The sequence below is a fragment of the Castanea sativa genome, chromosome 2 (genome assembly GCF_040712315.1).
Source record: "Castanea sativa cultivar Marrone di Chiusa Pesio chromosome 2, ASM4071231v1".
In the NCBI taxonomy this organism is placed as follows: Eukaryota; Viridiplantae; Streptophyta; class Magnoliopsida; order Fagales; family Fagaceae; genus Castanea; species Castanea sativa.
In genome coordinates this window covers 4,081,840-4,098,750 of record NC_134014.1, presented here as the reverse complement: position 1 = coordinate 4,098,750, position 16,911 = coordinate 4,081,840, and the positions used below count along the sequence as shown (strand labels likewise).

At 35.2% G+C, this 16,911-nt stretch overlaps 1 protein-coding gene and 1 pseudogene across 2 annotated transcripts; one reads left to right on the top strand and one right to left on the bottom strand.

Moving 5' to 3' along the window:
- The first annotated feature begins 3,418 nt into the window (after positions 1 to 3,418).
- LOC142623491 (mitogen-activated protein kinase kinase kinase NPK1) lies at positions 3,419 to 9,419 on the top strand. 2 transcript variants are annotated; one of them, XM_075796920.1, is made up of 17 exons: positions 3,419 to 3,888; positions 3,983 to 4,024; positions 4,181 to 4,246; positions 4,360 to 4,470; positions 4,552 to 4,632; positions 4,710 to 4,787; positions 4,882 to 4,964; positions 5,652 to 5,733; positions 5,852 to 5,952; positions 6,162 to 6,201; positions 6,415 to 6,471; positions 6,558 to 6,604; positions 6,701 to 6,932; positions 7,067 to 7,258; positions 7,390 to 7,721; positions 7,809 to 7,876; positions 8,883 to 9,419. In XM_075796920.1, the coding sequence occupies exons 1-17, from the start codon at positions 3,583 to 3,585 to the stop codon at positions 8,984 to 8,986; spliced, it is 2,022 nt and encodes a 673-aa protein (XP_075653035.1). In that variant the 5' UTR covers positions 3,419 to 3,582; the 3' UTR covers positions 8,987 to 9,419. The 2 variants fall into 2 exon arrangements, with proteins under 2 accessions (XP_075653035.1, XP_075653034.1); XM_075796919.1 differs by having other exon boundaries at positions 7,022 to 7,258; positions 8,883 to 9,413.
- Positions 9,420 to 11,271: 1,852 nt separating this feature from the next.
- On the bottom strand, positions 11,272 to 16,084 carry LOC142623216 (eukaryotic translation initiation factor 3 subunit C-like; annotated as a pseudogene).
- Between the last annotated feature and the right edge of the window lie 827 nt (positions 16,085 to 16,911).

Sequence of the window (16,911 nt, the reverse complement as noted above, 5' to 3'; positions counted from 1 at the left end):
GGGTGTGTTATTAGGATTCGGAAACTTTAACGTATGGGCCTCCTCTAGGTGGCTCCCTCACCTCGCTTACTTGTTGACATTGTCTGCATTGGGTAATTTTTGAGTAAGTTTAGCGGCACGAACTTTTTCACAATATTTACCACGAACTTACTGTATGTTTTTATTATAAGTTTGTTACGCGGGCAACTCGTGAATAGTAAAAATAAAATGATAAATTTATGTGGATTTATAATTTCATTACTCACTTATGAGTAATTATGTAACAAAATTATGATAAAATTATACAAAAAATTTATAATACTAAATTTACTTGTACTATTTTTGAATTACGCTCTACATTCTTCTTCTTTGTTATCATTTTTGTTATTATTTTTTAATTATTACACTCTTCACCTTTAAGATATATAAAAAAAATGATACTCCACTCCAAATTTGAATAGAAAAAAGAATTTTTTTTTAATTTTACTTTTGAAAAAAATACATAACACTTTCCCCTTATGCTTATATGAATAATAGAATATTCTATATTTTTATAATATTTTATTTAACAAAGTTTAACAATGATTAATAAAAACATAACTCATAAATTTATAATTAAAATGAAAATTTATGAAAAATCTCTCCTCAGCCGGTTGAAAAAAGAAAAAAATAAGTAAAAATCATTTTGAATATTTCAAAAATACACTTTAATTAAAAATTCAAAACAATGAATTTTAATTTTAAAAGGGAGAATAATTTTGAAGACCTATTCTTAAGCAAAAGGCACAATATTTTTATTAACAATTTAACAAAGTTTGGTCGAACTGATGTTAATGAGATAATTTATTTTTTTAATTCAAGTTTTTGGTGGAATTTCATTTCCTCAAATCTAAAAGGAAGAAAGTGTAATTACCATTTTTTTTTTCATTCTATTACAATATCAATTTTTTAATATGAATTTTAATAATTATGATGATTATTAATAAGCATTTAATATAATTGTGTTTGTATGTGAAACTATATATTCAAACATCAAACATTTATTATGATTGTATTTGTATAAATAATTATATATTGTATTTTTTTTAAAGGATGTCCCAATATTCTAATGGAGGGTCTTAATATAAAATAGAATTTAAATTAATAAAAAATATATATTATAATAATGATGTGTAAAATTATGAGGTTTCAAAAACTTATATAAAAAGTATATATTCTTCTTATCTCTCATTCTATCTTTCTGTAAGGACACAAAATCTGGCGACCCAAATCCACTTAGAATAGTGAAATTGATGTTATCTGACTAGGCTCAAACCAATAAGTATTTGTAAAGAGAGTGGGATGAAACAAGTTGGGTTTCGCTTAGGGATATAGATAAAAAAGGAATAAGCGAAAGTCAAAGACTATGTATATTAATAGTTCTTCACAAGCTTGCTCGAGGACAATTCTCTTGTGTAAACATATACACTATTCTCTCTCTTTTCTTTTTGTTACTGTTCTAGCTCTAATATTTTTCCCTTGATTTTTCCAAATCCTTTTTTTGTAGAAGTTATTTTACTTTATATACTCTTAAGCTCCTTGCATCCTAATCCTCCACCTGCAATCTTCTAAACTCTCATTAGGACACCTGTCTCATTAGACTTCTAATGAAGATGGTAGAAGGAACTGCTTAACTGTGAATCTGTCGTTCAGGTCACTTTCTCATCAATACAATTGATAAAGCTGTTGTCAGTCATTTAATGTGGAGGAGGTAAGTGAAACTTTACAAGAGGACTTTTCAAAAGTATCTTGTTTCTCCCCTGAAACGCCCCTCTCACCTCTTATACCTCCAGAAGACGTTCTGTCTCTTCCCATCCTCTCCTCAGGCAACCTCATTCCTCGGATTATAAATGCTTCTATATGAGGAACAATTGAAGGTTACAGTTGTGCTATCCTTCCTTGGTCCTCGAGCACCCACACTTTCCTTTGCAAAGTGTTGATCGGCCTCTTTGCCCACATTCACCACTTACATATTGGTCGAATCTACCCACATGACATAGCCCAAATGCTTGAAGATAGCATCATTTTTTCCCTTTTTAAAAATAAAATAAACGATTTTTCTCTGTAGTTATAGAGGCAAATTATATTTTTGTTTTCTCTCTTTTAATTTTCTATTGTAAATATGGTTCTTACATTTTATAAAGTTTTGGATCATTGTGGTTTTGAAGACTTCATTGGGTCTATAGTAATTTTTTTGTTCATCTTGATAGACAATATGGTAGTTTTATACTGGGAATGAAAATTTGAAGTGATTCTATTTGAAGATGCACAATATTAAATGAATTTTAGTGTAAAAATATTGTCACTACTCATAACTTTGATAAAAGATAAGAAGTTATTTTTTATATGTATAAGTAAATGTATGGTATTAAACTAGACAACTTTTGTATATTCATTAATTTTTTTTAAAAATCAATTCTTAAAATTAAGCAAATATTTATATATGTGTGTGTGCCCACACGCGCACGCTCATGGTGTACATTTAGGTCTTGACTACTATTTTTATATGATAACTTGGCCCCTTTCAAGCAAAATTTCTTGGCTACCTTCCTGATGGGAATAAGACTTTGATCTAGGGGTCCTCGATTTTAACAATGTGAGCATCAAGCTCTTTGAAAGGGTTTGCAACCAAGAGAGAGAAGAAACACAATTTAGGAAGAAACAATAAAATTGAAACAAAGAGAATAGATTAGGGGGGAAAAGAAAAGAACATGTTTCCCAAGTTATAGTGTGATGCATATTTGGACAAACACTATGAGTCTATAACAAAAATCCATTATAGGTAATGGTTTGTTGAATCTTCATATTTCGGGTCCATTTAGGATATGCTAATTTTGCTGAAAGTATTGTAAATAGAGGTAAAAATTAGCTGAAATAGTACAGTGGAACTTATGTATTATCAAAAAGTGTAACAAGATCCATAAATAGTACAAAAAATAAGTTGAATAATCAAATAAGTTAGCAAAAATAATTTTTGCCGAACATACACTTCAAGAAAAAAAAAATGAAGTCATGTATAACAAACAAACAAAAACACTTCATTGTAGTGATTCTGAAAACACAGCATCATCATTTGAAAAAATATGTAAAAGAAACAAAAACTATAGTCTATAGGAAAGAAACACAAACATCATCATCATCATATTTATTTATTTTATAATTAGCTAAATTACTTTTTAACCCCATACTTCAAAAACTTTTAAACTAAGACCCAACACTTTTCAAAATGATTTCAATTCAACCCTTCAGTAACGGTCCCTAAAACCATTGATAAAACAAAAAATTCATTGAAAACGGCGTCGTTTACTATCACAGAACAAACAAACATCACTTTTTTTCTATTTATTTATTTTTTGAAATCACATCTCTCTCTCTCTCTTTCCCTCCTTCAAAGTCTCTCTCTCTCTAAAACTCTCTTTCTCTCTCTAACATTTTCACAGAGAGAACCAAATGAACTTCACTGAACCCTAGCTTTCTCTCTCTCTCTCTCTCTTCGATCAACAACAGCGAGAAGTTCACGCAGTCTCAGCGATCCTCGACGAACCGAAAGCGGTTTTGCCAAAGATGCAGGGCATTTTGGGATCGGTTCGCCAGTCCTTGGTGTTCAGAACCACGGGCGGCGGCGGTGACGAAGGAGGAGTAGGAGGAAGCTTCGGCGGTTTCGTGGAGAAGATCGGCTCCAGCATTCGCAAATCTCGAATCGGACTGTTCTCCCAATCGCCGGTTCGCGCACTCCCTCCTCCGGTTCCGAAATCCGATGACGCTCCGCCGATCCGGTGGCGCCGAGGCGAGTTGATTGGTTGCGGTGCTTTCGGTCGCGTCTATATGGGGATGAACCTCGACTCCGGCGAGCTACTCGCCGTCAAACAGGTATATATACTTGTGTATGAGTGTGTTTGTTATTGAATTGAGAGGTTTATGGAAATGAAGTTTAAATTTTTGAGTTTCTAAACTGTAATTACAGGTTTCGATTACGACGAATAGTGCTTCAAAGGAGAAAACACAAGTAAGGATCTCTTAGTTATATCCATAGATTTAATTGCTAAGCTGGTTTTATCTTACAAAATTGTAGTTTTGTGAATAAAGTTGCAAAATTGGCTATAAAAGTAATACTTATTTGTGCTTTGCAATTCACTGATTTGTAAAAATCTTATATAAATAGGCTCACATTAGGGAATTGGAGGAGGAAGTAAAGTTGCTGAAGAATCTTTCACATCCAAATATTGTTGTGAGTATGGTGTTGTGAATTTTTTTTTATTATTTTTAGATGGAAGTGATGATGGGGTTCTTTTGTTTGTGTTCTTATTGTTTTTTGGGTTTTATTTTGTTGTTCCTTATTAGAGATATTTGGGAACTGCAAGAGAGCATGACTCATTGAATATTCTGTTGGAATTTGTTCCGGGTGGATCTATATCATCACTCTTAGGGAAATTCGGATCTTTCCCCGAGTCTGTAAGTGATTCTTACTTTGTAATATTCGAGGTTTCTGGTATTTAATTTGCTTATGTTGTTAGGAAATCGTTTGCTACACAGGTTATAAGAATGTATACAAAACAACTGTTATTGGGTCTTGAATACCTTCACAAGAACGGAATTATGCATAGGGACATCAAGGTATCTCCCGCTTATACTGATTTGCAGCCTCTCTTTCTCTCTCTGACATATGATAAATTCATAATGGCCATTTATAGGGTGCAAACATTCTTGTTGATAATAAGGGATGCATTAAACTTGCGGACTTTGGTGCGTCCAAGCAAGTTGTTGAGTTGGTATGCCATTGTATCCACCCTCCCAAATTAATCATTAACTTTTTTGACTGATTACTTCTATGTATATTACTGAAGATGTTGTATTACTATACAGGCTACTATAAATGGTGCCAAGTCGATGAAGGGTACTCCATATTGGATGGCTCCCGAAGTTATTCTTCAAACTGGGCATAGCTTGTAAGATCAAATATACAACTACTCAAATATGAAAGCATTTATCTGTATTTTGTCATACAACATATAGATTGACAATGTTTTTCTTACAACCAGTGCACTTACTTTAAAGGAAAAATAAGAAAACTTTTTGACAGCTGGAAATAGAAAAATAAGGTTTTTCTATAGGGACCTGATAGCTGTAACAAAGCATGCACATTTCATTCATGACCACCATGATATGTTTAATATTTAAGTGGCATTGAAAGTTTAGGACATTTTTGAAACTGCCTTGTTTTGTTTGATTTATTTTTTTTGTTCTTTTTTTTTTTTAGAAGTGTTTTGAGATTAAAGTTCATGTAGTATTAAATGTGAATGCTAGGATCTAAGAAGTATGATAAAATATTCTGACGACCTTGTTTTGTAGTCTAAATATTATTTTGGACAAAGTATCAGTGTTCAAATGCAGTGTGTTGCCATTCTTTTGTAAAATGAGGAAAAAAGATATTATATGGCTGCCTACTAATCAACTCTCTTAGACCCCACCCCATCCAAACTCTGTAGAAGAGGGGGGAGTCTTTTGCACTGGGTATGAGCTTTTATCATGTTGAAGTGGGAGCCTTATACAATGGGTGCGAGTATGGCCTTTTATGGCTGTACTTCTTAATTCTGATATATGGACTTCACTACTTACGAAATGTGCTTTTTTAGCTCTGCTGATATATGGAGTGTCGGGTGTACTGTAATTGAGATGGCTACAGGAAAGCCTCCGTGGAGCCAACAATATCAGGAGGTACACTTGACACTACTTACTATACTTAATACTTCATTTTTGTGTGTATTTGGCTGTAATATTCTGAAGTCATGTGTTCTCCAAGAATTTTGAAACTAAGAATCAATGTTTCTCTCAGGTTGCTGCTCTTTTCCATATTGGAACAACTAAATCTCATCCACCCATCCCTGAGCATCTCTCTGCTGAGGCGAAGGATTTTCTTTTAAAATGTTTACAGAAGTACAGTCATTGTTTCTGCTTTTCTAGCACCATTATATGTTTCAAGCGCCCCCCCCCCCCCCCCCCCCCCGGCAAAAAAAAAAGCTCTTTTCTTTTTCTCTTTTTGAAAAAGGCAACATAATATGAATGTAGTTTTGATTTATAGGTTCTTTACGAGTTATGGTAACTTTTCTTCTTTGTAACTCTTACACATCACATTCTGGTGGCAGGGAACCTGACTTAAGGCATGTTGCATCAGACTTGCTTCAGGTAATTCTATAGAAATGTTCCATATGAATAGTTAACATATTAAGCAGAATTCACTCAAGCATCATGGATAAATACATGCCTAAATAAATAAGTGTGCACGTTTGAACTTTTGTGGGTTTTGCCTTTGTGTTTGATTATTATTGTTGTTAATATATTTACATGCACACAGACAAACAACCATTTACTTATAAAACCATTTTTGCTTATCTGCAGCATCCATTTGTCACTGGAGATTATTGGGAATCTCATCCACTGAGCACTTCAGTTATGGTCAGTATAATTGCAGTAAGATATATTTATTAGAATTTGTATTCTTTTAATTAACTTATCCCATACTTCAATTCTTTTTACTTCAGGAATCTGTAAGCAATATTGTAACACCTGGGATGAATCTTAAGAACTCGTAAGTGTGTTAATTTGATGGTTGTGGAACATTGGATGAATTTCGATTATTGGTTGTTACAAATGTTGACTATGGAAACTTTACTTCTGGTTTTAGCTTGAACCATGTGATCAGAAGGTCAACCTGCACAGGCTTAAAGGATGTCTGTGAAATGGATAGCCTGAGGATCTCAACTGTATATCCCCAAAATTCCTTAAACTTAAATGTGAGATCTTGGGGATTGAGCAATCCTGACGATGACATGTGTCAGATAGATGATAAAGATGACCTGATGGTTGGTGCATCAGTAAAGCTCAAATCCATCATAGTGTCTGATGATTTAAATAAGGTAAAGAAGTGTTATCTTGTCCTTTGTGTAGTTTAGATGGTTATAATTAGCTTCAATAACAATGGGCAGACCTCTTTCGTTTGAACTAGAGTTTTAATCCTATGTGTGAGCCTACTGATGACTGGCCCTGCAAGTTTGATGGAAGTCTAGAGTCGGAGAGAAGTGGAATAGACTTGTCTACCAGTCAAACAATCCAGAATGCTGCTGGCAGCCCTGGAGTACCAGGTAAGGGGGAGAATGACTTCACATTTCCGTGTGGGCCAACAGGAGCTGAGGATGATGATGAAGTTACAGAATCAAAAATCAGAGCCTTCCTGGATGAAAAGGTATTTTGTTTTCAGAGCTCTTTCTTTTGTGAATGACTGAGACATCATTATTTTATTCTCTTATATTTCATGAGTGTGATATTTTTATTTTAGAAATATGACACAAACTTGTTTTTATGAAACTACATTAGGCTTTAGAATTGAAGAAGCTGCAGACACCTCTATATAAGTTCTACAGCACAATGAATGCAGCTGGTCTGCCTGGTGCAGTTCAAATGGCACAAAGTGAGAATGCTTTGAATATCTTGAATTTACCTCCTAAAAGCAGGTCCCCCAATCGGACACCTACCAGAAGACTCTCAGTAGTTCATTCTACCCATAATGCAAGACCTGGGAATCATGCCAAAAATCAATCAAATGCTAGTGGTTTACACGATCGAGCTCTACAGGAAATTCAGCCACCTCAGCAGAGTGAATGGAAAGAGCTTCTTCTTGATGCTCAGCAGGAGTCATTCAATCCAAGGTTCTGTATCTTCTTTTACCTTATGTTTCCTTACAGAATTGTGTTATCCCATCTTGTGACTGGGGATTGGAAATGTTTTACTTGCAGTGATAGCTTCTCTGAGAGACAAAGGAAATGGAAAGAAGAGCTTGATGAAGAGCTTAAGAGGAACCGAGGCAAGTTTACTTTTTCTGCATATGATTTGAATCTAAACTGCAGTCTATTTTATGTTTCTGTTGGACCCACTGATCTTGAGGATCACTCTTGTGGTCAACTTTCAGATTAACCACACTGGATTCTAGGTACTGATGTGTACAAATTTCATTAAGTTTATGTCTATGGAGATAGTGTCTAAAAGTTGGTCAGGCCCTATTTAAATTATGAGAGAAAACTCCGTTTACCCAATGATACTTTTGAGCTTAAATGGTTTTGAGATTTGTTGTCCTATGTGATTTGCACAATTTGAATTGAAACTGTTGTTGTCCTTGTATTGATGTTTCAAAAGTGCACTTGGGGCTTTTTTTTCCAATTGATGGTCCTCACTCCTTAGGAGTTAGGGCCACCATCCAGAAAATTTGGGATTCTTGTGAGTGGAAAGGGGAGGGTGTTGCATTGAGCAAACTCATCTTTATAGATCTGATTTCCTATTCCTATTTATCTCCAAGTGGTTCAAACCAATATCATTCTGTTCTTCTAGACTAGGCAATGGGGTATGAAACACTAAAAGTCTGTTGACACTTGGCTCAGGTGAGACCTTCATGTGGAAAGTTAGTGTTAATGTGTTTGTGAGCTTGATGTGCATTGCAGCTCAAGCTTTTAGAACTGATGGTTTTTACCATGAAAGCCACATAAAAGTTAGGGGTTTTGGTTCATAAACTGGGCCGGTCCGCTTTTGTCTGACACATGATACAATCAATAGGACATTCAAGATAGAAGGTACTCCATTAGAAAGACAAAATTATAAACATGAATTAAAGGTATCTTGAATATAGTTTGGGAATAATAACTTGTAAGCAAAAGAGACTGAAATTCTATGTAGAGGTTTCTTACACCAAATAAAAGCCCTGATACTTGTGGTTTTCACTGGGGGCATGATTTTATCTTGATTAAACTTTGATAAAATTGCAAGATTTTGAGCATTGTGTTTTCTTGAACCATGACAATGGGACGTGCATATTGCAGAGATGATGCGCCAGGCAGGTGCAGGAGGGAAGACAACATCTCCAAACAATTGCATTCTTACTCGCCAAAGAGAACGGCTCCGTTTTGCATTCTCAGGCAAATGATACATATACCTCACCTGTATTTATGCCAGTGTTCAATGGAAAAATTTATGGATATCCATTGGGAGTGGTCATGTATGTAATATGAATATTGGTGCAATGGTGTCTAATAATGCATAGTAGTCACATTGCCAAATCTGCAAGAATAGCCGGCGCTGCAAGCTTCCAGTGCTGTGTCTATCATTCAGCAGAAAATGTCAAATAGACAGGATATTTATACCCCTTTTTTTTATTTTAATTTTTAATTTTACCCCTCTTTTCTTTAAGTTAATGTATGTTGTTGCGGGATATGAAACACAGTAAATTTGAGTTTTTACTTTGTATTCATAATATGTATTTTTTTTACTACTATTATGAGGAAACAGAGGCAATATTTCAGTTTCTACATTACGTTTTAGGAAAGTGATCATGTTTATCACTCTCCTGTAATTGTCATGCTTGCAATGCAACGTAGTTTGTGATGACAATGACATAAAATTCCTCCTAAATGATGTTCTCTCTCTTATATTTTTCAATAATTTTATTTTGTTTTACTTGTTTAATCTTAGATTTTGTGTGTTTGTGTTGAGGTTGAGAGCACAGAGCAGGAAAGCTGCTTCCAATAAGTAGGCTGGTTCTGCACATCCTATGCAAATCTATGATGCGAATGCTTTTATTAATTGAACTTCCTGAGCATCTCAACAATCATATACAAAGTTCAAAAGCATGGGTATATTTATTTTTATTTTTATTATTTCATTCTTTTAAGATAGAATTCAATTTAGTCAGATGGAGTCAAGAACTGTATTTTGTTGCGGAGCCAACAACTATGTCTAGTGAATTTTATGTAAGAGTGATGCTAGGGTATTAAATTTATTACATGAACCTTAGCAATTATTATGTCAACTTTTAATTTTTAAATAAAAAACCAGAAAAGAAATTAAGAAATTTATTTATAATGTTATTGATGTGTTATCAAACACATAAGTTAACATTTTAGTCTTCAGCCCAAAAAAAAAAAAGTTAACATTTTAGTCTGTATACATTTTATACTAAAATTTGTAGAACCATTCATACATATACATACATATATATATAATTTTCCAGAGCTTCCTTCGGTAAGTTATGTTGCAAAGGGAAACTCGTTAGATCTATAAAATTTCAGTGAAAGATCATTTTATGCATTCTCAACGAACAATCTTGGCCATTTTCAGCTACCATTCTCCCCAAATCTAAGGTCCACATTTTACTCATACTTGCCTGCTTCACATCAAAACCCAACTTTTAGAAGGTACTTCTCTCCCTCTCTCACATATAAAATGATAAGTTTTACCTCTATTATTGGTTTGAAAAAAAATTCCTTCAACCCACTATGTAGCGGTTAAAAAGACAATCTACGTCTACTTAGTTAGATGACATTTTTAATGAATTATGTAATTTGTTTAAATAATACATGTAAATAGTCTTATAATCAGTACATAGTGAGTTAGAAGAGATTTCTCCAAACTGATTTGAGGAAAATCTTGTCCTATATAAAAAGGAACACTTCTCAACTCAAGTTTCTTTTTATAGTCTATTATGAAAAAACACAAATTCTAGACAAGTTAATTGCTTCAGTGTCTTTCACCAAATGAGCACCTCAAAGTTGGGAACTTCAAACTTTTTAGATATCTTTTTTTTTTGGTGTATATTTTGAAAATCTTATTATTGAATTTCATGTTCTTTATATATAACATGCATATCAAATTTCATACAAATAAGATGTTATTTATTATTCGATTAATAAACTAATTTTTTTATACATAATTTTAGATCACAAAAACTTGAAATTTTAACATTTGTTTAATGACACAGTAATTGATCTTTAATTTTTTTGCAATTTTACTAGCATGAAAGATATAATAAAAACATGTAATTCAGCCATTAGATTTTCAACATTCACATTTTATACAAAGATATTTGAGGAGTTCCAAGAAATTCTCCAAACTTTGTTATAATAAATTGTAATAACAGCCAGAAGAGTTCAGCCAACCAAGACCTACCCCAATTGATTCGGGTCAGCACATGGCATGAGTGCTCTTTCCAACTAATCTGGAAAACTAGTTGGATAAAATCATAAGATTTGAAATCTGCCAAACAAAACCAGTTCCCCATCTCATAAAAGTAGACTAATATTAAGAGCAACTTATTAAACAAAATGTGTTGGAGTAATGCTGTCATAGCAACAAGCACAGCAAACAATATCCACCTTTCAAAGTTTGGAACTTCAGAAGATGGACCTCCGAAGGTTAAATTCAAATACTGCAAGAAAATTAAACAACTTTTGGACAAATTTCAGAACCAACAGAATAAAGTTTTTATCTAAAATGCAACAACTTTTAATCAGTATTGCCTTCTCTTCCACTGGTCTTACTACTCTAAGCACAAACTTCTCTGTTGAGACTGACCGAGTGAGTTGAAGTATCTATTTGGGAGCCCCTCACAGCTGAACCACTCTGATAAGCAGCCCTCCCTGACCCTCCATATGCAAAGCCTTGATACCGTGTACCCTGATAGCCACCCCTGGTGCCTCGTGACTGACCAGTCCAGTCCCTTGAATACCTGCCTCCAGCAGCTTGGCTTAGTGGCAGAGCTCTACCTCCACCACCATATCTTGTATGCCTGGTGCCACCACCTTGCCTTCCCAGAGTGAAAGACAAGTTGTCTTGCCAGCTACTTCCAGCAGAAGCTGTTCCAGCAGCATAATCCAAACACACACCACCTAGCTTTGCTTCTATTGCTCTCTCATTTCTTTCTGCAAGGACTGAGAGTCTCTGTTAGCTGGAATGCCAGAGCCTGCAACCTACTGTACTCAACATCAGTGGCGACTCCAGAAATTTTGTCCAGGGTGTTCTTATTCTATTTTGAAAAATTTTTGGGTCATTTTGGTTTATTTCGGGTGTTTCGGGACATTTCGGTAAATATAGGCCGAAATTCAAAATTTGGCAAACATGAGGTTTGTACTTAAAAAAAAAAAAAAAATCTTAAAACCAAAACAAATTTGCATTCTGTACATCGAAAAATCTCAAAAGAAAAAAAAAATTAAAAAAAAAGAAAAGAAATTAATGAACAAAGGCACCGGTACAATAAACTATAAGTTCATTTGAAATATTAATAAAATTATTAATTATTGTTGTTTAGTTGTTTCATAAATTTGTTTGTCTTTTATAAACTATAATTTGTTGTATTATTGTTTCATTAATTATTAAATTATTAATTGTTATTTAACCTAACATAATTTAATTTTTTTGTCTTTTATAATATATTAGTTAATTAAATTATTAATTATTGGTATTTAGTTGCTTCATTCATTTTTTTTATTAACTATTAGGAGTCTAGCACACACCTCACTGTGCGTTAGCACACACCCCTGCCTCTGCATGTCTTTTAGTTCAAAATTTATTTGGCATAAAAATTTTGAGCGTGTTCCTGATATTACTTGAAAGTGTTCCTATTTTTTTTTTTAAAGGTAAACAAATAAAAAAAAATTAAATTATTATATATATAAAAAAAAAAAAAAATCAAGCCAGGGTGTTCCTAGGAACACCCTGGCTTTCGAGTGGCGTCGCCACTGCTCAACATCATGGAAAACGATGCACTGAGTTGGCTGGTCCCAAACTGCATGGAGCTCCTCATTGATCATCATCTTGCTGACAATACTGCGAGTCTGGGCATCTGAGAGGTCAAACAGTTTGGAGAGCTGGTCCAAGCTCAGGGAATTGTAGGCGAGTAAGTAAAAAGGTAGGTCCTTAAAGCCTCTTCCTTGATCTTAGCCTTGAGCATCTCAAGGACATTCTCTCGATTCCTGAGGAGATTCCAAGCATCAAGGGACCTAATAACATCATATGCCTTCTCAAAATCTCCCTTGCTAAGGGCCCTGGTGGCAGCCATTATTGGTCTCTGACAGTTTCTGGGGGACCTGTAAATGTTTGCCTCTCACTCACCTCGAGCAACCGCCGGAAAGTCTTACTTATGGCCTTGCGTTTTGCATCATGTACGTTAGCTAGCATGTTGGGCACTTCCAAGAGCATAGCACATATCAGATGGACAGCCTCCAGGAGCTCAAGATTTATGTGCATATGGTATGGCATTTGACGTCTCCTTTCAATTCTTTCCTGTTTTTTAGGGGGAAAAATCACAGCAGTGAGTCCTTGGACATAACATGTATACATGTGCACACTTACATAACCTAGAAGATGTACAGAAATTAATCCAAATATTGTTATCGAATCCATACCAAACAGGCAGTTGAATTGTTAAACTGGTGAATTGTACAAAAATCCAAGTCAGAATAAAGAGAATACCAGATTTGTAAGGAAACCGATCACATCAAACAGTTTTTTAGTAAAATACCAAACCATATGGTTTTATTCGAACTGTCTCATTTTAAATGTAAGTTATTTTGATAAAATCAACATATTTTCCTTCAATTTTACACTTCTATTTATGGGCTTTTTTTAAGTCTTTTGTTCTTAAACTTGAAGTACTCAAAAGTCAATTCGAGTATCATATTTTTAATTTTTTTTATATATAAAAAAAACCCTTAAATTTTATATTTGAAGAATTTTTTTAAACAATGATATTCTATCAATTTTAATGTTTGGTATACTTGCATATTTATACTAAATTGAATAGCATCTCATTTTTTATATTTTGTTTTTGTTTTTGATGCATTCTTTAACTTATTTACATAGAATTAAAACATATTTATTAATCACATGATAGAAGCAATGTTCCAACAATTGAATTGGTGAACCATCATACCACTCCATTAACGGATTCAATGCTCTATTCTGTTCTCATAACTATTTATCCAACAACAATATTTACAAGAAAAGATGCACACTTTCTAATTCCGGATGGACTAACAACGAACCAAATAAGTCTCATACAACACACTCTACACAACCTACAGGCTTTCATCAGCATACACAATAATTGGAACCTAACCAAAAGAATTGCAGCTAACCTCACATCAAATTTATATTCAATTTTTTCTCAACCTCAAATCAAAATCCAAGTAGCTTACAAGCTTCTAACATTTCTGTTTTTATAGAAGAAAAAGTACCAAATAAGAATTAATCTACATATGAAACAAAAGGCAAACATCAGTACCTGTTCAGGAGTCTTCTCGTGATATCGGCTTTGCAGAACACCTTGTGCAAGCAACTCCCTCACCCTTCCACCAGAATATAGTTCAGAAAGGCAGCTGTGGCCCTCAGTAATTAATCCAACCCGGAACGCACATAAACCAAGTTGTGCCATAGCTCTATTGAAAATGATCTGTGTCGATATGTCCATATGCTGAATGCTGTCCTGTAAATGACTCATTAGCAGCAAGTCACGTGAAGTTGAAAACTCATCTAGGAGAGCATGGTGGTAAATGTCACATAGCATACTTCTTGCTTTTGTCCGTTCATCCCCAAACTTGTAAATGAGGGACACCAAACAATCCATCATTGTCCTGCTATTCTCTGGAAAGGTGAGTTTCCGCGGCACAAGCTGTGGAGTAACAACAAATGCAGTTGGCCCCCTACTTTCCTCAACCACTTTAGGCTCCTCACCTGCTTCTCCATTATCTCCATCTCCTGTCTGCTCAGCCAGTTTTCTCATGGCATCATAAACCTCTTGTGGCTTATAATATATGAGTTCAACCCGCTTTAATGCAACTTTTGCAGCAGCTTTGAGGTCCCCTGCCCGTTCTAAATGATCCTGCACATTTTGAGCAAGAACTGAGAACATAGGCTCATCCCTGAGTCTCTTAACATGCTCATGAGTGTGGGGATCAATGCATTACAAGCTCTTGAAAAACTCAGAGTCTACCTTTTCAACAAAGGCAACCAAGTTTCCCCAAACCCGGATAGTACCATTATATTCTGGTCCCTTCTGGGTTTCATTCTCATCAGGTCCCACCATATCATTCACCACTATGTTGGGATACTGGAAAAGAATGTCCAAAATCTCAAGCATGTTATGCACACATTTCTTCCAAACATTTATAGGCATGTAGCCATTGAGTCCTGGATTGACATCAAATTGTGCTGAGACAACACTGAATAGAATTTCCAGCTTTTGGGCAGGGGTCTTAGCAACCTTGGTCAAAAAGGTAAGCTGCTCAACCTGCTCAAATCTTCCAGTTCCTTTCCTACCCCGAGCAGCCACAACCTCCTTGAACTTCTTGTTAACTGTATCCCATGTGATCTCACTAGGATTCTTAAATTGCTTATCCATGAGCTTATCTTTCTTGCTCCTCTTCTTCTCCCACTCTCCACCACCATCATCATCATCATCATCTTCGCTATTCTCAACTTGTCACTATCATAATCCTCAGAATCTTTGAATTCAATCTTTGTCAGATCCTCTTCAATCTCCAAATCAATTTCTTCATCCTCATCCTCCTCATCACCCTCATCCCTTTCCTCCTCGATCTCAGGATTTTCTCTATACTTACTAATCATATCCTCATACAATTTGTTGTTTTTCTTCAGTTTCTGTTTCATTGAGTTCAAGGCCTTGGCATTACTGCTGCTCATCTTCTTCTTCGCATCCTTGTTGGCCAAAGCCTCACTCAGGAAGTCCTCCATCAGCACAAGTGCTTTTATGTAAAGGTTGGGGGCCTTTACAGACTGTGACACGCATGACTTTTTCCAGCTGCTTATTTATCTTGTCAAAGCTTTCCTGTAAGCTTACCCAGTCATTTATTTTCGTTGCATTCTTCATCTGGTCAACCGTGGTTGACATTTCCTCCAAGCGCTTATCTCTTGCAGACCTGAGAACCCGCTTTTCGCCATCAGAGTCATCACTATCATTCGCATTGGAATCTATTCTGTAATCACGTCCATCAGGTTCAGTGCTAGCCTCAACTGACCCCCCATTCACAATCTCTTCACCATAATCATCCTCCTCCGAATCCTCCCTGGAATCAATGCCACCCTGTTAATAACACAAAAAGATTTTACAAAAACCTTCATCAAAACTGTTCTCAAAGATTAAAGTTTAGACATAATACAGAATAGAGTAATTGAGTAGCAAGGTAACAAAATAAAAGGTAAGAACCTGGGGTCTCCAGAAACGCCAAGCCATTATCAAGAATTGGTTAAATTCAACAGATTAGAAACCTCCAGAAACTGCATTTTAAACAACATCAAAATATTTCAGAGCCTTCAGTGAATTAACAAATCAAATTGAAGTGTCTGGATAAACATGGCCTGGTTCTGACAGGACCATTTTGCAACACACAATAACATGAAACAGTTAATAACACACAAGTTTTATGGTTATTGCGAAAAGATATTAATTCAAAGATGTTAATATTTTTACAGTTTACATAGCTCCTGGGCATGAGCATAAACTGCTTAGCCCGTCAAGGATGAATGCCCCTGGATTACCAAGCAAGAGGCAACTTGTTTAGGTGGGTGGGGTCTTTTGGGCGTAGGTTTTACTTGCTAGAGGCAGCTCCAAGAGCTCTTCAATAGAAAGATTCCCTACATTATACACAACTCCTAGGCATGAGCATAAACCGTTTAGCCCATCAAAGATGAATACCCCTGGATTACCAGGCCAAAGGCAACTCGTTTGGGCAGGTGGAGTCTTATGTGCGTAGGTTTTACTTGCTAGAGGCAAGTCCAAGGGCTCTTCATTAGAAAGATTCCCTAAGTTTTTATTATTATTATATATATAGACACACACACACACACAAAGGGGAGGCGAGTCCAAGGTTTCTACATACATATAAAAGGGGATTATCAAGCAAGAGGCAACTCATTCGGGCGGGTGGGGTTATGCCCATAGGTTTTACTTGTTAGAGGCAAGTCCAAGGCTCTTCAATAGAAAGATATCCTTCGTTATCTATACTACTATTTTAGTGACTTCTTCTGTATGGAATTCTCAATTTAAATGCCCAAAATACC

Bases quoted from the DNA above. Each gene is read 5' to 3' on its own strand.
- LOC142623491 (XM_075796919.1), top strand. From the start codon at position 3,583: ATGCAGGGCATTTTGGGATCGGTTCGCCAGTCCTTGGTGTTCAGAACC. The intron at 4,965-5,651 runs GTAAGATCAAAT...GTGCTTTTTTAG, and splicing joins CTTCAAACTGGGCATAGCTT to CTCTGCTGATATATGGAGTG. The intron at 6,202-6,414 runs GTAATTCTATAG...GCTTATCTGCAG, and splicing joins TTGCATCAGACTTGCTTCAG to CATCCATTTGTCACTGGAGA.